This window comes from Poecilia reticulata, linkage group LG23 (assembly GCF_000633615.1).
Source record: "Poecilia reticulata strain Guanapo linkage group LG23, Guppy_female_1.0+MT, whole genome shotgun sequence".
Classification (NCBI taxonomy): domain Eukaryota; kingdom Metazoa; phylum Chordata; class Actinopteri; order Cyprinodontiformes; family Poeciliidae; genus Poecilia; species Poecilia reticulata.
The window spans coordinates 10,814,726-10,836,793 of NC_024353.1; the positions used below are offsets into that span (position 1 = coordinate 10,814,726).

At 41.0% G+C, this 22,068-nt stretch overlaps 1 protein-coding gene and 1 long non-coding RNA gene across 4 annotated transcripts in view; both read left to right on the forward strand.

The window, feature by feature from the left end:
• The window catches only part of LOC103459467 (uncharacterized), a 14,084-nt gene extending 7,527 nt beyond the window's left edge, over positions 1-6,557 (forward strand). For both annotated transcript variants that reach the window (XR_532750.1, XR_532749.1), the window contains exon 5: positions 6,023-6,557. This is a non-coding gene — a long non-coding RNA (uncharacterized LOC103459467). The remainder of the gene's footprint in view (positions 1-6,022) is intronic.
• Positions 6,558-20,544: 13,987 nt separating this feature from the next.
• mdfic (MyoD family inhibitor domain containing) overlaps positions 20,545-22,068 on the forward strand; it is a 29,613-nt gene continuing 28,089 nt past the window's right edge. The window contains exons 1-2 of one of the 2 annotated variants that reach the window (XM_008401033.2): positions 20,545-20,900; positions 21,187-21,370. In XM_008401033.2, coding sequence (XP_008399255.1) covers positions 21,277-21,370 — 94 coding nt within the window. In that variant the 5' untranslated portion in view covers positions 20,545-20,900; positions 21,187-21,276. The remainder of the gene's footprint in view (positions 20,901-21,186; positions 21,371-22,068) is intronic. The other variant, XM_008401035.2, reaches the window with a different exon arrangement.

A 22,068-nucleotide genomic window follows, 5' to 3' on the forward strand; every position in this document is an offset into this window, starting at 1 on the left:
CGCCAACCCCCCCTGTTCTTTCCTGCATCACTCATCAAGATTTAAAAAAAGAATAAAAGAGAGAGGAGAGGAGAGGAGAGGGGGTGATGCATTAAATATACATGCTAATTCGGATGTGAAGTAATCAGATTACATCGCAGGTGACACCTGGTGCAAAAAAGAAAAAAAATGTGGACAGTCGGCACTTGCAAGGAGAGGAAAAGACAGAAGGATGATAGCGTACGGTAGAAAAAAGGGGAAAAAAAAGATTATCATTCAAAAGCAAATACCATGAGAGAAAATGATTGTTCCACAGAACAGGCAGGACCTTTAAAGATGGTAGCCCCGCACAGGTTGTGCTGACCAGACATAAAATAACAGCTGTGTTTTGAATGCTGCCGCCGCAGTCAGGAGTCAAACTGCTGCGAACCCCTAATCCACATCTGTGGAAGCTTTTAGTGCTGATGCGGACGTCACCCGGACAACCTCGACCGAATACCCGCTCTGTCTCCGACGTTTGATTAGCTCGGGGACGCTAACCCCCGTGGCGTTTTATTCTTCCAGAAAAAGTACTCACTTTTTTTTTTTTTTTAATTCAATTCTCCTCATCCGGATATGTAAAGAATTCGGTTAAAAATGACAAAACCGGCCCTCGTGCGTGTTGTGTCGTCGCGACCCAAGAAAACCCCGCGAATGGGAAAACGTGCGTCGTCCAACAGCGGGTTTGACGTAAACGCTTCCATCCTGTCCTGTCCGGGCCGCAGTCGGAGGCAGACAATGAAAGGTTTGCCTGGAGAAAACATTGTCACGTTGAATTTCTGAAGACAAGAAAACTTATGACAGCTTCAGGTGGATGAGACGGACATAAATTGTTAATTAGACATTAATAGGGAGACAGACATTAATTAGGTATTAATGTGGAGACTCCTGGAACAGTCCTCCCCTCTCCCAGTCACGTCCTTCCTCCTGGCGTCTAACTTTAGCTCCGGCCGCCCTCTGGATATTTTCTCACATCCATGTGTGCAGAAATATCACCGCCTTGCGAAAGGCTTTCGTAGTCCTTGAACTCGTTCACGTTTGGTCACTTTGCAGCCATGAAATTCTCTGTATCTCTCAGTGATTTTATGAAAGACGGCAGCGGAGAGTAGCGCACATAATGGGATGCGAGTGTTTCATAATTCACACGTCTAGACTTCAGAACATTTTAGGAAAGTTTGAATAACCGACACTGCATGTTTCAGTGCCGTGGGAGGATCTTCCTGCTGTGGCACCCTGTCTATAAATGGAAAGAGTTATGACAAAAAAAAAAGGTGTTTCCATCTACCCAAGAGAAGTAGCGCATTAATAAAGAGAAGCAGTCAAAAGTTCCATGGTGACTCTGGAGGAGCTGCAGAGATTCACAGCTCAAGTTTGAGAGTCTGTGGTGGATTCAGTGGACAAATCGGTGTTGCAAGAAGAAGGTAGTTGTTTTAGAAAAGACGTAGAAGTAGAACATCGTGCTATGCTAAAGCTTATTTAAAACGGATCTCCTAAATACAGCACAATCTTAGATTAAAAACTGTTAAAGCAAAAACAAAAAAAAAACCTGAGGCTAAGGTTCAGGTTTTGACTTGGAGGCACTAAATGCAAATATACTCCACACTTTTTTTTACTTCAGAATTTTAAAAGCCGGGCATAATTTTCAAAGGAAAAAAAATAAAAAATACAATTACATTATAAAATACACTGAAGTTTGTGCCAAGAAGCTACAAAGTACTTCAAATGTACTGTAGATTTAATGTTTCTAAAACCAAAAACTCTGCAGGTATTCAAAACATTTAAAGTAGATTTTTCTTTCTTTATATATATATATATATATATATATTTTTTTTTTAAAGCCCTAATTCAGCATTTGACTGCTGCGGCTCACGCTCACTTTTCTTCCTGACTGAATCTGTTTACCAGAGGCGCTCAGGCAGGGGGGGGAAGATGTTTCCCTCCGTGCAGTGCAACATGCAAGCAGGCCATTATATTTTTCACACGTGAGGTTAGTGTCAACACGCAGGAGGGGAATTTGGCGGCGCTTCGAGAGGCGGTTTGTGTAAACTGCACGTTCGCTCGCTGATGAAAAGAAGGCCTTTACAAACAGAGTCTGGAGGAAACAGCGAGGGGGAAGAAGGGTACTGTAAGCAGAAAGTAAATTACTTTCCAGTGTACGATGCGTGTTCTAACCCTGGGAGAAGAAGGAAAGCGGGGAAATGATAGTGGCAGTGAGGGGGACGGAGAATGAGTGGGTGGGGGGGCAGTGCTTAAGTGCAGGTCAGCTCCATTACCTGAGTCCAGCATGTCTCTCTCACATCCTGAACATACATATATAACCCCAGCTTGATGATATTCTCTCCCAATCATGCTAGCTTCCATTGCACACCTCTTTGATCTGTGATTTGCATTTCAGCGCCCACGGGCTAAAATTATTTGGATGAGATTTTTTTTTTTTCTCACTATCTCGTTGCCTTCTTTTCTGCATCTTCTCGCTAACCCATTCACCGTACCTGGGGCTTGTAAACTCATCCCTCTTCCTCACCTCCCTCCCTTTCTCCCCGCTTCCCCAGCTCCCTTCTTCCCTCCGTCCCTGGCGCTCAGGATCTCCTTTTAATATCGGCTGTGCCCCAGAACGAAACAAACAAATTAGCTGGCGGGGGGTGAGGGGGGACAGAGTGAACTGCGTTCTGGATGCGATCCTCGGGGTGAAGCTACCAGCCCTAAATAAAGCTTTTTGCTGTTGAAAGCAAGATTAAAAACATGCTAAAATGGTAATAATGTGCCAAATGCCTGAGATGTTCTGCGACTGAGTCAATTTTCTCTTACTTTTAAATTCGCCTTGCACACTCACCAGCCACTTTATTAGGCATTTTCAATTGCTTGTTGACACAAATAGAAAATTATCCAGTCGTATAGCAGAAACGAAGTAAATGTTTTGATCTGAAAGGGAATTAAGTGACTTTGAATATGGTAGTTGGTACCAGATGAAATGGTACGAACATCGGGGGGCAACTTTCAGGTCAGATTCTGCAAAAGGCAGAGAATGATTATTGATGGTAAGATATAATTTAACTCTGGCCGATACTCCAGCACAACAGATAGCGATGATAAGTCTAAACATTGAATGCTACCATGCACAAAATCCAAAAAGAAGAAGAAGAAGAAGAAGAAGTGACTGGTAACAATGGGTAATACAACCAGGAAGTAACATTCAAACAGAAAGTAAGGCTTACCTGGCAGAAGACTAAGAACTGTATTGACTGGAGTACTTGAAGCATAAACAGTGAGGGAGAGGAACGAGTCGATTTGCAGTGGATTGTTTCTCTAGCAAAACTGTTCAACGAGAGTAACTCTATAATGTGGAAACCTGAAGTGATCAAACATTGGAGAGCAGGAACTCCGGGAGCAAAGTACACTCAGCACTGCAATGACCAGGTTTCACTGTAGAAAAGGGAATAATCAGGTGACGAGGCCAATATTTGTGACGGTCAGGAGGCAGGAAACAGATCAGATACATAATCAGTATGTCAGACAAAATCACTCAAAGCATGTGGCAGAGGTAGATGACAGAGTATTTCACCCTAAGTAAGGTAAGGTAAGGTCATTTTATTTATTTATTTAGCACATTTTCAGCAACAAGGCAATTCAAAGAGCTTCACATAAATTAAAAGGAAATAGAAACAAAATAACAAACCAAAGAAAATAAGAAGAAGAAAAAGAGCAAAAGAAGAAAAATTATCTAATGTTGATCTAAAGTATGTAAGCTAGGTGCTCAGGGTTCCTAAGTATCCTCTGGTCTAATTCCAGTAAGATTACAACATAAACATCAAACCTCTTTCATGATTTAATTGTAATTGAAAGCTTTACATCAGTTTTTTTTTCCATTTATTGTGTTCATGATTTATATATTTGGACTGGTGGACTATTAGAGAAAATAAGACACATCTGACTGACCCGTTGTTGCTAGATGTTATTATTTATTACACTCACATAATCATATATTTCTTACAATAGACTTTCCTGCCCCTATGGGGACCAATTTTATTTGATTTTGTGCTGTTGCGACAACTATAAGAAAACTTTCAAAAGAAAAAAAAAAAAAACCCAAAAAACCTGAATATGTCTTAACCTGTTCTTTGTGGAAAACCTCAACATTAAGAGGAAACCGTTTTTAGCTTCAAATGTAAACTGCATTGTCATCCCACAATAACATCCTGGGCTTCAAACGAAAAAAGCCTTCAGCAGAATATTCACGTGCTTGTAGGCGAGCAACATTACCGGCCCCCTAAACCAGACATCCGCCACAGCAGGCCTGTTTCCGGCTTACTGTGTATTGATGTTTTAAAACAATTTTATTTTTGTTATCATATCAAAGAGAAGACGCGTGGCTATCAAACGCGGTAGGTGTGCGCTCTCAGCCGAGGGGCCCTCTCTCAGCCAGCCAAGCCGCATTCCTTATTCTATTTTATCTCTCTTGGTTTTTCTTTCTTTTTTTTTTTTTTTGACTAATGTCAGTAACAGCTACCGGTAATAAAATGCTTGTTAGAGTTTGCGCTGTTGCCTCGCAGCGTCGGCTTTGATACATTGTCAGGCCATTTGCCAGTGTTTCCTGATTACCTCGCCACCGACTGCATGTTTATTGATTGGGAGTTAATAAAGCAAGGGCCCTCCGCTTATTTCGTCTTTGCTTCCTCTGCGAGAGGTGAGGCTTCCTTTGATGTGGAGGCGATGCATTGTCAGGCAACATAAATGCTTGTGTTATAATGTCAGCTTTGCTCCTAGGCCCTTTCTTTTTTTTTTCTCTCTTTTTTTTGCATTGTGGTTAAAGTGAAGGAACAGAGACGCATTGTGATGGCTTTTATTGTCATTGTTTGGAATAAATTCAAGGTCTAAGAAGAAACAAACGGTGCCAATTACCTGTATTACAACCAGGCATCCTGGGTGACCTGATGTAATACTGACATCTAATGCTTCAACATATCTTTGCATCTGAATTTAGTGTCTTTAGTTATATTGTTTGTGTGTTTTTTCTTTTTTTTCAATTGAAAAGTACAAATCTGAAAAATGTAGTGTACATTTGTATTTGGCCCCCTTAAAACCTCATCCTACTTTGCAGAGCTATATTTTATTATAAATATAACTACAAGTCTTTCCATAGACATTAGTTGTCAGGTCTTGCCAGAATTAGGCTTCGGTCTGATCTTTGACTAGACCATTCCAACACATGAATAAGCTTAGATCGAACCACTCAATTGGAGCACAGACTGTAAATTTAGGGGCCTTCCCAGTCTCAATTTTTTTGGCAGTCTCTAAAATGATCAGTTCATCTACACTGAAGAACTGTTCATCCCAGTAGTTTTCTCAACAGCCCCATCATCCCAACTTTGGAATATAGAGCCACATTTGGCAGCTTTCCCAAATGTGCGACTTGAGTTTCACATCAAGTGGCAGCATAAAAACACGATGTTGCATCTCTGGTTTTGACTGGACTCTGAGTTCAGCAAGTTTTGAGACTGAGATGAGACTGGCTTCAGGTACCCCAATAATAATGTCCTGTATAGAAAGTAAATTTGCCATCTTTGGAACGTTAATCTGTTGGTTGCTATATCTCCAACCCCCACCCCACGCTTCCCATATTCTGTCCATCCCCATGATAGTCAATTTGCTGATTACATCTCTTACCAGCTGATTATCCTTTGTCTCTGTCCTCCCCAGCTTTTCCCACTAATATTTATTTTCCTTCCCAGGACGGATGATTTTCCTCCTTTGGCCATCTTGTACCCCCCCCCACCCCTTTCTGTGCTGTCGGTCATGCCAAATCAAAACCAACACCTTTAAAAATTCAGTTGGCGTTACCCCCTACAAACAGCCAAGGCCTCCTTGTTGTCTATTCATGTATTCAGGTGTACACTGTATCATGGCGGACACGCTTTTCTGAGCGCGAGGGAGGCTCCTACACGGTATTTCTATCGAAATGTGATGTATTCATTCATAGTCACTAGTAAACTCTGTTTGTTTGCAGATAAGCGGGATGTTTACCGGGACAGGGAAGCGGACGGGCACATGCAGATCGGATTTCTTATCGGAACAAGTGGTGGCCCCGCACCTGCTGGCCATGTAACCCCTGCCGGGTCCCCTGTGGAATGCAAGAAATGGAATATGGCAAGGCGGTTTCCCCATTTTTCCCATCCCACGCCCTTCTCTTTCTGTTTATCTTCATGCGAGCCTGTATTTATGAGCGCTCTGCGAAGGCAAACACGATACAAACACAGCCTAAGAAATTCCCCCAACCCTCCCTTCTTCTTTTCGTCTTCCTCTCTCCATTTTCGGCTGTATCTACATCCTTGCTTAGTGTCACATTCGGGGGGTCAAAGCAAAGTGCTATAGCCTCAGGCTAGCTCACAGGCTTGTGTATCATTGTGTTTGCTGATCACTTTCACTGCCTATCATAAACCACCAGCTCTGCATCCTTGTTTATTCTTTTTTATCATAAATAAGAAAACTCTCAGTGGGACTGGTACGGAAGGCTGGGTGTGGAAATAAAATGTAAACACCAAGTGCTATTATGGGTTGATTTGCTTCCTCGACAACCACTTTTCCTGTTGCGACAAAAAAATAAATAAAGTCCTCATGCCGAAACGCATTTTGAACGTCTAAATATTTCTGTTTACAGCGTTGCCGTTGTGTCAATTAAACCCAATAAATTATTCAAACATTTATCTTCCCTCTCCAGCCCGCCTGGGGAATTTTTAATCAAGCCCTCTTATTTGCTTTAAATTAGCGCCGTCGAGCATGTATTTGTGTAAAATCCCTGATATCATTAAAGATTTATCAGTTGAAAATCTGTTTCGGGAGGATCTCGCTGTTAATTGGCCGGGAGACGTGCAGCGGCTTCACACTCATCTGCAACAAGTGCAATCGTGCTCGCTTTCGGAGGCGCGGGAGATAAACAACGTGTTTGGAGTCGGATTGGATGTCGGGTTTCTGTGTGAACACTGCAACAAGCTGACATCAGCGTTCGTGCCTCGGGCCACGCTTCTATTTCACACACAGTATTTCAAGACGCACTGAAGTTGTAGCTATTCATTACTGTATTAAGAAATCTATAGATTCATGTTGGAGCATATTGTTCTTGCTGTTCCTCACACGTCCACTAATTGGCAAAAGTGGTTCTAGCGTGAAGACGACCGCTGTCAAATAAGTCGATAATCGCGCTGGCGCATTTACCGTGTGTGCAAAAGTGGGATTTTCCACGTTCTGCGACGGGCATGCATTCAGAAGCAGTAAAAAAACACTTGTGTCTGGAAGATCCATTAACTAGTTAATCAAGCATGAAAACAGAGGAACACTCCAAGCAAATCAGAGGAAAAAGTTATTGAAAAGTATAAATCAGGGGATGGATACCAAAAAAAAACAAACAAAAAAAACTAAGGCACTGATCACCTCCTGGAGTTCAGCTACATCCATCCATCATGAAATGGAAGGAATATGGAACATGTGTAAATCTGTCTAGATCACAAACAGAGTGTCCGTGCAGGCGGACTGGTGAGAGCCTCTGCATACAACTGTTACCCGGGTCCCTCACCAGTCAAAGCCTTATGGAAGAGAGGATATGAAGACGTCGCTCTTAAAGAAAACTCATCTCAGCGACGTGCACCTCACCGGCTTAATGCTGTGGGAAACTTGTAAATATAAAATGAATTCAGCAAAATATGGGGAGAACCTGCAGGACAATTTGTTCCCATCTGCAACAGAACTTTCTTGTTTTCCAGAAAGACGACAACATGAAACATCCCACTTAAGTTATGCGAACATGGTGGATGCTCTGGAGTGGCCCAGTCAAAGCCGAGATTGTGATCCTGCAGCGAATTTCTACCAACGTGTAAAGGAACAGCTTAGCAAAGGAAAACAGAGTAACAGTGTTTAGATGTGTAAACCTGACTGAGACCTATCCACGCATGCTGTATTGAGCTGAAAGGGGTGAGTATTTTTGCAAACACTTATTTTATGTTAAGTATTTTTATTTTTATTTATCCTTGTTTTGTAGAAATCAGTTTTCACTTTACATTAAAGTTTTTATTTGTGTAAAAAAATAAAAATCCAAATTAAGTTGATCCTGTTGAATTTGTCAAAGCCAGGTGAGTCCTTTTTATATGCACTGCAAGTGACATTTAAAGTAAAGCTGTGCTGTTTGGCACACTCGACCAGATGGCACCCACATTTTCACCTAAGCCAGATCTGTAAGAATTTAGACTCAAATCAAAGTTCAGAATTGTGATCCTCGCCTAACCCCGGTCAATTTCTCCAGCACACCGTCTCCCTCCTTTTTTCCATAAAGCTAAATATCCCCCAGCAACAGATGGGTTAAAAAAGAAAGAAAAAAAAAAACACTGAAGAGCCAGTTCCATTGTCCCGCTTTATTTTTGTAGAGCAGAATTTCAGGGCACATCTAAAGCATTTTGAAGCCATATCACAGATGACATGTTTTGTGAATATTCCCTTTTGTAATGGAAATGGCCCCGGCTCTGTCAATAAGCACAAAAGCGGATGCAACGCAGGGGTGGAAAGCCTGAAACTTTTGCCGGTGCCGAGTTTTGACTGCTGTGAAGGATTGTAATGTTAACCACTTGTGATAGGGGGTGTTGGAGGGGTGGTGGGTGATGGGTTGTTGGAGGGGTGGTGGGTGATGGGGAAGGAGGGTTGTTTTAGGGCTCCACTGGCTTGGCACAACCACGCTCACACATGATTTACAAATAGACTCACCCGCTCACACACATCTTGCGGGTTCTCACGTTTGTGCTTCACTACTCTCCTTCACAGCTCAACCTGCACTCCCCCCCACCCCCCTCCCCTTCACCCCTCCCCAACCATACACACCATTCGCACGCCGCGCTTCCATGCCTCCCAAAAGAACCTGCAGCACATCTGTCTGCACCGCTTCTCCTCCTCTGCTCCTCTAACCACGGCCAGGTGTTTGCCCACAGCCACGCGGCTCTTCATCTCCAGGCCGCCAGACCGACGCTGATGTAATTGCTCTCTCCGTTGATCCATGAAAACAGGGGAGTTGGGGGGTGTTTGAGGGGGGCGGGAGAAGTCGGGAAAAATAAAGAAAGGCGCTTTAAGTTATGGAGTCAAAAATTGAGAAGCGGGGAAAAAGGGGTTTGGGGTTTGGAACGTGCATGCCCAGAGGTTTGGGTGACTTGTATGAAATCGTGCATGTGACTTTTTTTTTAACGGAGGGCGGGATTCTCTGTGTTTACGAGAAGGTCAGGGACAGGCCGGGTGAAAAGTGTGGCCTTGTGCAAGAGAGCACGCTTCCCGGTTTGCTTGAAGTTATCTACAGAGAAAAGCATCTTGATAGTGTGCGCTCTTGCTTTTAGTAGTCAATGTAAATTAATGCATTCATGATATTTATATATTTAAATATATTTATAAGGGGTTAAACCCACGAGAGGTGGCTTGCCTTTTCTTAATGACATGCAAATGGGCTCTAATGTTATGTTGCATCTCAGGCCCAAATTACTGAGTTCTGTTGGTGTTTTGGGGATTATTAACTCACAGGTGTGTCTAAAGGCAGGTTGACATATCACCAGCTGAACCACAAATACTCTGTAAACGGAGAACTTAAAATGAAAAAGGGAAAAAAGGAAACCCTCTAATTTCCAGTCTTTTAATAAGCATTTCTATCTGATTAACCCAACGAATATGGCAATACAGCCACTTCTGCACATCATTTAAATTTTCCTCAGCGAAGCTACTAATTCATCAAGCGTATCCCATTTCATCACGGAACAAACAACAACAGTAATGAGCAGAGAGTGCTACACTTAGCTGAGGATCCCCTGGAGTTTCAAATCAAGTGTTAGATTAGATTAATGTTTCCTCCCTATGTGGCTAACCTGTGGCTCGGTGGTGAGATGATACCGTATCAAATTAGGGAGTTAAAGGGAAAACGCGTCCCGCTGTTAAAAGATCTAATTATTGCAAACACAATAAACAGCTTGATTGTTTTTAGCGTCTGCCGCTTACACACATCGTGGAGCTTTATGGAGCCAGTAAAAATGTTCTACTAAAATAACACGAGGTATTATTTCACACTAATTGAAAACTTTATTGGATTTTTTAATTTATTTATTTATTTAAATAGCTAATTAATACTATCTTAAATGCTATGTTTAGTATATTTCTGCACATCACTTTTGGATAAATGTGGAATTTGAAATAATACATTTTCAATGGGACCAAAAAAACTAGCACATTTGTGAGTAACTAGTAATCAAACACTAATGCTAACATTTTTAATATGTTGTTAAAGGCATTATGTTTCATTTCCACATTATAGTAACTTCCTCTGTCAATGCATCTAGCTAAAACAATAGCACTTTTCTAGAGACTTAGGCATACAAATCAAGGTATACTAAGGTGTTGTATATATTATTAGCTCTAATTAGCATCTTTATTAATCGATTAATTAGCTGTAATTATCCACAGATTACAGCAACCAGACGCAGGCCTGATTGCTTCCAGACTAATAGAATCAATAAGTGATTTTCTTAATTAGCGCCTATCTGATAACTAGAAGTAGGCTACAATTTCTAAAAGAACAACATGTCATGCCACAATCGAAAGAAAATCAGATCATCAAAAAGTGATTGGAAATATTCCATGGACTGACGCAGCACGAGTGAAACGTTTTGGAAGTTGTGCGTCAGACATCAAATTTACGTAGCATTTCATATCGTACCACAAGCCAAACATGGTGGTGGTAGTATAAGGATCTGGGGCTTAATAGCTTGCCATAATTGGAATGCAGCTCCCTAGCAGAAAATCCCAAATGATAATTTCCAGCTTCGCCCTAATCCTAAACTTATTAGAATATGAGGATAATGCTCCAAAACACGTCAACAAGTGCACTCCCGAATAGCTCAAAAAAGGATAGGTTGTGGCATAACCTTGAACAAACCCACAACATGTGGCTTAAATAAAACAATAATACAAAGAGTAGTAATTTCTTGATAGTTATCTCAAGTGCCTAATTGTGGTTGTTGCCGCAGTGGGTGGTGGAAGCCATTATTGGGTTAAGGGGGTAATAACTTTTTTTTATAGTGTACGAGGTGGTACATGTCTGTGTTGAGGATTAACTCTTTAAAGCCCTGAAATGTGTCTGTGTACAAGCCATTTAGATTTTTGCCATGCCAATATTTAATTCCGGCGACTTTGATTTAGATTCTGATGGAGGAAGTTTGTTCAGTTTTACCACTGACAACATCTCTGCTTTTACTTTATCACACAATTTCAGTTAACTTTGTTTGATCAGAGACTTTGCAGACGGGGTGCCACTCTCAAAAAGTTGGCACACTTCTTAACTCTTCGTTCCCACAAAGCCCGGACCAAATCTTTGCCGATTTGCGGCAGGAAAAATATTTATCCAGATATAAATTGATTTTTTTTTTTTAATTTGCGCACTCGCTCTTGATGTGAGTCCGCAACTTGAGCCCGGCTCTTTTTGTATGTCTAACTTTAATTAATTGTCACCGCCATCGTCGCCGTCCGGCTGATTGGTTTGTTCTTTGTTCACGGCGCCCTCTTCTCCAAATCTCATCCTCTTCAGCAACACTGACATTTGGAGAATTCTTGATTAACATAATTAGACAACTTTGATGGGAGATTTACAAAATCCCCCTTTTCTCCTGTCCTGACTTGTCTCCATCCACACCATGCAATCTTCACATTAATGCTTTGAGTCCCTGGATTAGCGTTGACATTTATAGGAGCATATTTAAGTACAAGATGCATAGAAATTGTGACTGCTTTGATTATGTTTACTGTGTGGGATTTCTCTCAATTGTTTTATGTGCGTGAGTTTTAATAAAGACAAGGCGGCATGTGGAGACCGTGAGGAAAATAAAGACACAGACTGGCATGTTGTTACTAAACCAGGGAGAGTTCCAGCAAGATTATTGATTTTTTCCAGGGGATGCACAGCTTTCGTTGTTATCCCAGGGTGCTGAGCGCTCTTCACCGGACACAAGTAGAACCTCAGGCTGTGATCCATGTCTGGGAAACCCCCCGCTCTACCCCCGCAAGCTCTCGCAACATGCCCTTCCCACATCACAGAAGCCATCATCTCACAGCCTACATCTCAATAGATTCCACTCAGGAGGTAGCAGGATATTGAAAATAAAGGAATAGAGGCCTACCCTGGTATCTTTTCATCTCTATTGTTCGTGTTATAGAAAACTGGTAATACTCCGTTTTTTTCCCCCTACAGGCATCAGAATTTCACCGTCATGCTGATGTGCTGCGACATTTTTGTCATCAAATCATTCATCTAATTTTTACAGATGAATGTTGCTTTGTCTTTTAATTCTCCGACAAAGTGTCTTTGAACTTTTCCATAATTTGTCACATACCACACCTGTCAGTTACTGAGATTCAGTGCCACTGATTCCAAGAGTGCATATGAATGCACTTGTTGGTAAATGAAGATGTTTTGTGAACCCCTCAGATAAATTTTGGAGAACATTAGCATCAAGGAAACCAAGACACACAAAAAAACCACTTTGGGTTTACCACATATTATGAAAGAACAGCAAGAAGAACAGTTGTAAGAAAGCCAATTTTCAGTCTTCCAAAAGACATGGTGGATTCGGATCCAGTCAGACAAGAGCTGAACTTGAAGTTTTGCCTGGCAAAAAAAAGTAGCACTGTTCTAAAACAACAACAACAACAACAAAAAGATTTTGAGACCAGAAAACTGCTCATCTTCCCACAGTTGAAAAGAAGATGGATGGAACTAAATAAAGGCCAATTTTGAGACAAAGATGTACAGATTAATGTAAAAGTTCAACCATAAACCCACAGACAGAGATGTAACATAAAGGTCTAGACCAAAGTATTCATGTTATAAACTGAAACAGTCAGTGTACAAACCCCATTCCAAACAAGAATGTGTGGCAAGACTTGAAAATCATTGTTCATAGAGGTCCTGCATCCAATCTGGATGTTTCTTTGGTCTTGACTCAACAAAACATGTAGGGATGAATGTAAAATGTTACATTTTCCTTCCCATTCTTTAACACAATGTTTACAACTTTGTGTTGGATTATCATGTAAAATCCTACTAAAAATAATGGAAGTTTGTGGAGGAGGTCACAACAAGTAAAACGGGTTGGGGTTGGGGGAAAAAAATCAAGCAGTTATTTATAGTTTTTGCAAAGCACTCCAGCTGTTGAAGAGTTTAGCTTAGCTCTGTGACGCAGTGGCATTTTCAATATTTACCAAGCATGACTCAGACATGCTAACAGGAACAAACTGCATAAAACCATTCTTGGATCTCATCACGTCTTCTGCAAGAAAGAAAAGTGATATATCAACACCCTGGTATTGTCCACTAGCTTCTATTCCGAACAGGTCGGAGTGAGATGATGCCGAGGCTCACCTTTAGCCAGGGTTTGTCTTTAATTATTGTCAGGAAGGAACACACAGCCCAGCTCATCAACTGGATAAATATTTGACCGCCATTCCATAAATTGGCATGCGGGGAGATAGGGGTGGGTGTTATTTAAATGACGCATTCTGCTCAAGCCAGACTTCATGCAATGCGAATCGGCTCTCTGCAGGTGACTGCAGCCAGTCTCTGCATGGGGTAAATTAAAACTCACATTTCTGCTCCGAAAGGAAGAGAGTTCATACTCTTCCTGAATTTGTCTTATTTAATTATAACCTATGTCAAAGCATCATTTTGGAAGCTTAGACAGGCCAACCAATTATGTACGAAGGACTATGAGCCAGAGAGAGAGAGGTGGGGGTTCCTTTTACAAACATAAGAGCGTTTTTGTGTTTTCTTGGTTTTACATCTGCACATTTGGATGCATCTACTTGGTGGGGGAGAAAGGCAGCGAGTAAAACTTTGAACGAGGGGGGAGTTTTGCTAACAGGACTCAGGGGTTTGTGCCGGTGGCATTCGAGGAAGCTCAAAGTAGGACAAACAGGGTACGAGACATCAAGCCTTAACAAATAAGAATCCCGCTGTGATTTTAGCCAGTGTTGCTTTAGTTGGGGGCTTATGGTTTATGCAAATGGAATATCTGCAAAGGATCAAAGAAATCCAAACATAATTTCCCATTAGACAACACAGGCAACAAAGGACGGTGAGGACAAATGTTTTCAAGGGGAAAGAAATGCTGAAAATGATATGTGAAAGCTGCAAAACGTACATTTATTAGAGTCTGTGAATGTCAGCTGGCGAAAACGGGACACTCCATCAGTTGTCCAAGCTTTGACGACTGTCTAGTTGCCGTGCATTTGAGCCCAGCAAAAGTACCTCTGACATTCCAATGTAAAACAGATTTTTATTTTACTGGGGTTATATGTTACTTACCAACACGTGATTGTGAAATAACTCATCCTCAGACGGACTCTCCCACTCAAGTTGTGGATCACCTGGTACCATGACCTGCCTTAGCTACATCTCTGATTAATGCTCTCCTTGCATGGCCTGTTAGTTCAGGTAGAAGGCCGTGATTTGTTTGCACTTGTTCCGTATTTGCGTTTTGGTGCTGAAGATTCGGAGAACTTGCCAAAAAGGACGATATTCTCTATGCGAATGTCACGATGTCCAGAATGCTAAATCCCATGTCCATCACATCGAGTCTGTTTCCACCTATTATCAACATCGCCATCAAATGCCACAGGGATCGCCCTGAGTTATGGTGGGTTTTAGTGATCATTGATGAAGAGAAATTTGTTTCAGATGCACGTCAGCTTTCATCTTGTACTCCTATGATGGAAGCCTTTTCCATTCCTCTCCAGGCTCGCCGTTCGGGCCGCACATGTGGAGTTTCAAATCGCCTCGCCCAAGTTTACCGTGATAAGCTGCAGACTTTTGTTTTTACTGTCACTTTTAATCTCCAATCACCTGCCGTTCTCCTTCTTTTGCCAATGAATACATATTTATGAGGTCTGGTGGGTTTTTTTGTGCTCACATTTGCTACTGATTTATGTGCCCTTTTCTCACTCCCTATTTAAACTCCAGATGTAGTTTTACTAGCACAAAGTCATGCACTCTTTGCTCCTGGAACTCTTGCTCCTTGGGGACCAGGGTGTTTATTTCTATTAAAACGCTAATAAGCTGCAGGAGCATAGTCTCTTCCTTATCACAATGGGATTTATCCTTAATGAGCGTGCAAATTTGTCCAAACGGCACTAGCGTTAGCCAGAAATGGAGTATTACAATTGCCAAACCCATAGTCTTCTTTCTTTGACAGCTGGACCTGTAAAAGGTTGAAAATGTTTTGATCAGACGGACTCAAACAATCCTCTGCTTGAGGGGGAAAAGGCGAAAGCTTACCATAATGCTATTAATCATGCAAGGGCGTCAAGGTTCAGCTGGTGTCATGGTCAGCTTCAAAAAGCTCGACTTATTAACTTCTCCTCGTTCTGCACAGAGTTGGCTGTAAAATCTTTGAAGATTTGATCAGGTACAGGTGTCGATTCTTGCTGCTCCAAGCACACCTCAGACTGTTTCGCCTGGCCATTAAAAACGACAGAAAGGCCGACGTGGGTCAACTTATGCGATTTTTTTTTTCTTTTTCTGTTTTAGCTTTTTTTTAGAGTTGCATACTGCTGAGGAATAAGCTCGTTAGGCCTAATTACAGATGTTGAGTCGTGAAGCCATTTATCTTTTCAGCTCAGTTTCAGCAAAAGTTGGAATCAGTAACAAGTTATTCTGATAGCCATTCTTAGGAGGAGAAAACTAAGACTCTCATTGGGTTAGATAGGCGAACTAGCAAAATACTAATTAGACTTTTTAAGACGCAGAAGTCATACAGTTAGGCTAGATAATGTTAATATTTCTTAAGACACCAAATAGTCATGTAACTTTTAATTAAGATCTGCTAACCAAAGCTTGCATTGTTTCATCTATAAAAACATTTTTTTCTGGAGATTTCTGCTGAAATTTACATATCACTTCCTATTTTGACTCATATTGGAGTCACGCCTGTGCAGTCTTGGTTAGTCAAAAATATTTCCTAACAACCTGAAGGATATTTATCACTCCGGTAACTGCAACTCCAAAACGTAAATTTGTAGCAAAAGAATGCTATAATTTGGATTTATTTGACACGCAGTAAATATTTGAACTGTCTTCTAGCTCTCTGATTGAGCTCCTGCTACATAAAAAAAAAAAAACCCGACAGTGTTTCTAGGCAGAGTTAATATATAGGTTTCTCCTTGCGTCGTAAAGCTTGAGGTTAAGGTCTGGGACGCAGAAAAGAGATGGAGTTTGAGAAGCTTTCTAGTTCACAACTCTGTCTGTAATTTGAAATGAACAAAATAAGATTCCTTATGAAACATATAACATATATAACATGTAACATATATTCACAGGAATGCGGGCTTAATTTGTTTTAAGCATCACAGCTGACGAGGACCTTCGGGCATATGTGGGAAATCAGAATTCCTCAAACAGAAGGTTTTTTTTGTTGTTTTTTTTTTAGATTTTACTCAGGGGCAAAAAAAATGTAATTTGATTATATACGTAGCTTGAGAGTTGAAAGAAAAAAACAGAGTTTTAGTTTTACTTCAAATAAATTTTTTTCTAAATCTCTAACTTTCAGTTCTTTCTTTCTTGAAGAAGAAGCCTATAATTTCCATGGATACTTAGGTTAATTAGAGCCACCTGTCATTAATGTGAGTGTCATAATTTCTGGTAATGTAGCCTAAAGGAAGCACATATGAAAAAACCCTGAACTGGACCTTTGTCAAACCCTGAGGAACACCATAATATACTCTTACCCAGTTGAAGAGTCGTTATTAACATTTAAAAAGTGGAAGACATCACAGACATATGAGTCAAATCAGCAATGTAAACTCAGGTTAATTGGTAAAGATAGGCATACTCAAAGTTTGAATGCTGTTTAAATTCCTGACTCCTGATGTTTTTGTATTTTCTATTAAGATTATGAATTTAAAATGTATTTCTGTGAGACTGAGATGACCTCTGTTAATGCCAGCTATAAAAAAGTAACTTTATTTAAATTAGCTAAAGAGTTTTCAGTGTCTTGGAACAACAACACGTTTGTCATCAGTGTTATATTTTTACTTTTAGAGCCATTAGAGGACATAACAAAATGCTGCACGCTTCTTTTATTTTTCTTTGTCTGCGTCTACAACTTTATGACACAGCCCCAGTCTGGTTAAATCCACTCAAGCGTACACTCCTTTGACCAAACCTACCTCTTTGAAGAGATTAAGCAGAATTGTTGCAATAGAGATGTAAAGTTCTGCAACAAATCTTCACCGTAAAAAAAAAAGAGGATCATAATGCCCACCCTGTTATCTGAAACTTTCTTCTTTTGCTCTCTTTCGATTCATATATTATTTACTTGGAGCGATCAGCCGCTTTGCTCTGCCCTCTTTGTAGTCAGTAGGTTACTGTTAGTGCAGTCTCTGCTGATTGTCATCATAGCCATTGAACCCTATTGGTAACAGTATAAGTGAGATTTAAGCCTCGGTAACATGAGTGTGGAGGTGATTGATGTGAAATATGCCCTCCCTCATTGACTGGATGAACTCCATTTTCTGCTCCTAATGCAGAAATCACTCCGGGTCCCGAGCATAATGATTTACGATGAATCTGTGTCAATGTTGAACTCGGCAAACCCCACGTAATCCATCTTGCAGATATACCTACCCCTAGCCCACCCTACCTTGCCAGCCCACAGCCGCCCCTTCCTCTCAGCCGTCACAATGGGGGGGGAAAGTAAGGAATGCGCTCTCGCTCACTTCCTCCCTCTCTCTCTTGCTCTCTACGTCTGTTACTGTTGAATCCATTACAGGCCTGATGTGTAATCACGGAGGACCTCTGTGCCCCCTCACACTGTAATTACCTGGATACAGATACTCCCTCACTCCATCCCCAAGAGCGGCTCGAAACTCCATTAACCAGCATGCAGTGCTTTCGGTTGCTCCGTCTGGGTGGCTCTGTGGAAATTTGAAGTACGGAGGAAGAGGAAGGTTGAAAAATTTATTTAAGTGATTGGATTTTGACCTCTGCGATGGCCATCTCTGAGGGAATAAATCATGGTCTGAGCAAAATCTCCACCGCAAGCCACCCACCCTCTCACCCTCCGATATGGAAATCTTTTCAAGTACAGTACACGCAACATGACTGCACCGTGAAATCAACCCCTGTTGTCAGTCTTTGTATCCTACACAGTGACACCGCTGTTGCTGCTGACAAACATTATCTTGTGTGTGATCATGTGCGCAGTGTCGCCCTCCCCTGCCTCCCTCCCTCTCTCTCTTTCGAAATAAGTCAAAGTGGAGCTGGCTGTGTAGACACAGTAGGGTTGTCACACTGTGTCAAGTGTGCGGGTGTCAGCGTTGCATCTGTTGCAGTCACATCTCAGAAGACACGAGGAAGCATCTCTCTGTTGACTTCATCTGTTTGTTTGGCAGCCTGCCTGATTGCTGGAGTGTGTAGTGGCGAAGAGGAGCTCCGGCTCAGTCGGCGCAAACGCCGACAAGCCTAATCCCTGCTTTGCTGGGAGAACAGGGAGTCTGCTCCCAAACAAACAACGCAACAGGCAAGCTCCCGTGACTTCCCCGCGCCATCCTGCAAAGAGGGACGCTGGATCTTTGGGGCTTTTCTGGAATACATTTTGCAAATCTGAAAACATGCAATATTTTGTCACAGGCTTGATATCGGGAGATTATTCACTTAACTCGCATCAAGCTGTTGCAGTAACTAATTGACAATGACTCCTTACACCAGTGCAATGGAATTTTTATCCATTCTGCTAAAACTATAGCAATATAGTTTTAGCAGTATTGCTAAACTATATTGCTATAGTTTTAGCAATATTGGAGGATTTTTAGACATGAATAGCCTATTTACAGTCTTGCCACAACACTTAAATGCATACTTTGACTAGGCTACTCCAAGATCTTAAAAACCTTTAGATTGGACCATTGACCTGCTTCATGAAAAAGTACGCCTTAGTTTCAGCAGAATTCCTTAATCTATCAAGTCCGTCAAGTAATTCAAGCCCCAATATAAGAAAGTAGATGGGCTGATGCTTATTTCCAGTAATAACTGGGTGAGAGATGGAGTGCACCAAGGATAGAGCACCAGCCCATCACAGGACAACACATAGATACACACATGCATGCACATACAATTTAGAGAAACCACTTAACCCAATCGTCATGTTTTTGGACTGGGAGGAAGCCGGAAAGAACTCATGCATGCACAGGTACAACACGAAAACTTCATACAGAAAGACCCCCAGATGGGGATTGAGGCCCGAGACTTTCTTACTCCCCAAAAATCCTTAAGGTTTAAGAAATGCCATGGTAGATTACAAATGATTAATCAGTTGGTTTCATTTCACTTTCTTACTTACGTGTTTCTCATGGGAGTAATCTTTTGCATTGTTTTTTTAACCAGCAACATCACTACTGAAGAAAGGTTTTTCACAGCAGACAGTTTGGTACCTCAGTACAACAAACACTCAGGTGTCTCTGATGTCTACATTCCATTTAGATGATTTAATGATTGCTCATGCTCTCTTGCTGTCTCAGCTGACTGCTGTCCTTGAATGAACCAAGAATTAACTTTGTCTACTAAGATAGGCAAAGTCTAATAGTCTGTGCCTTGTTGCACAGACATGTAAACGGCCCCAAAAGTAATTAGTAACACAGTGTTGTCGCAAAAGGCCTTCAGTAGATACTACTGGACTCTGAGCTGTTCTGTATTAGTTGATTTAATGCCAGTAAACATAGTTTGCAGTAAATTGAGGTGAATCTCAAGTACAGCAGTCACTCAGGTAATCTAAAAGTAAAAAAAAAAAAAAAAAAAAAAAATCAGTTGTCATTTCTTTTCCAACAAGCTCCTAGATTGTGGCAACAGTGGAAAGGAACAGCTCGAGTTTAAAAATAAACATGGATAAGATTAAAAAAAGAGAGATTACATAGAAAATTACCGAGCAATTTAGTGAAAAAGAAGAAAACAAAAACGGACAATATTTATGGAAACAAGTGTTAGTAATGGTTCTTTCCATCAAACCAAAACACGGAAGCTCTGATGGGTTCCAAGGGTCAGGGGGGCACTTTCTATTAAATAAATAAAAAAGGGAAAAATAACTCAGTGAATGGTTGCATCAAGGGAAAAGGAAAAACAAAGAGAGCACTCAAAGTTAATGACAACGGACAATTAAATAAAAAAAAAGGCTAAGAATACTTTTTATGAGCATTAGCAACATAAACAACAGTCATTTTAGACCATATTTACGCTTTCATATGTGTTTTTTTTTCTTGCTGTTGAGAGATTTAAAAAAAGATAAATATTTGAATACATTTTATAGGAAACGTTTGTCTCAGAGAGAGTTTTGTAAACATTTTCGCTAAATATACTGTAACCTTGTATGAAAAATTTCCATCAGGCAAAATTATTTACCTTCTTTCCGTTTTTCATTTTTTTCTCTCTCGCGCGCACACAAACCCTCACATAAATTTGGGTAAACATCAACAGTTTTCCTCCCTGCCGCCAAGGCGAGAGAAAGCGAGAAGAGTGAGACTTCACTAGTTGCGCTGCTGGAATCCGGATATGATGAAAATGTCTTGGACCTGAAGTGTCCCGAGTAAACTTGCCGCAACTGCGCGCGGAAAGAGTCAGCGGAGGATCATGTTTTCGACTTTTGCACGTCAAAAACCATCTGGAATATCTTGGACTACGAACGTCGAACAGTTAGAGTAGGAGTAAAACTGTCGGGTGTGAAGTTGTCTTGTTTTATTTTTCCTCCTAACCTTTTGAGGAACGAGTTGAAGGAGGGAAAGAAGGATGGGAATAAGTCACATTTGAACTGAAGTGAGGGAGTTGTCATGTTTGAAAGGTAAGTCGGACACAAACAGTAAATGTGCCATTGCTGTTTTTTTTTTTTTTTTCTTGCTCTGAAACCAATAACAAAAAAAGGCAGCCCGTGAACAAATGGGCTGCTTATAAACTCTTTCAGCAAAGTTTATATAAAGAGCGTGCGGAGGGAAATTTCCACTAAGTTTTACTGGAGCTCGACGTCACTTTTCTCCGCGTGTGAATAAGCAGTTTGAGTAACGACTTCCATAGTTTTGCTTTGTGTCTAAAAACGCTGCGCTGATTGTGAGACTTATTGCTTTTTGCAGGACTGAGGGCTGAGGAAAAGAAGGGAGGAACTACTTCTGCTGGTGGTGGTTTATCATTTTTTTTCTCCCTTCGAAGAGGACGACTGTCTCATGTCCAAGGAGACTGTCCATCCATCAGAAGGGCCGGCGGGTCCAGGACAGGGCCCACGGCAAGAGACAAGTCCCCTGCTGTTAGCGTCACACGGTAAGAGAGCACAAGACAGGCCATTAATCAGTGGCTTTAGGTGTGTATTCGGCGAATTTAGGTTAATGTCAAGTACAGGGGTTCCACAGAGGTTTTGTCAGAATGGATAACTTGTATATTATTAAGCGGTGGTGGAATAAATAAAAAGAAAAACTCCCTAAATGTATCGTGGCAATTGTTCACATGGCAGCAGCTGGGCAATGAGGCTCTCTGCCCAGAGTGGCAGGCATGGTGGGCGGCAGCAGGAGTTGTGAAGAAAAAAGAAATAAAAATACTTAATCTGAGTCCGCAGAAAAGGAAAGACCATTTTACATAATTTACAATTTGTTTGTAATTGTAATGGCCCTTGTAGTGAAGGTTAATAGTTCAGTGGGAGAGACAAACTGAGTTAAAATGCATGTTTAAATGTTTAAAAGAATTGTTTTTGATCAATATTTTTCATAGGCACATTTCTAATTCTCCTTCTATATCCTAGCTTGGGATTAATGGAAACGAAACACATTTTATGTACTCTTTTCATTGTTTGATGTAAGAATAATGGCATAATAACACAGATTTGTCCTCTCAAAGGCTAATAAACTTTAATTTTGTGCAGAACACTGGAAGACAAAATAATTTAAAAAAAATCACAACACTTAAAATCAATAAATAAAAGCCACACACTGCCAAAACCATAAAGAAAATGGATTATGAATGCT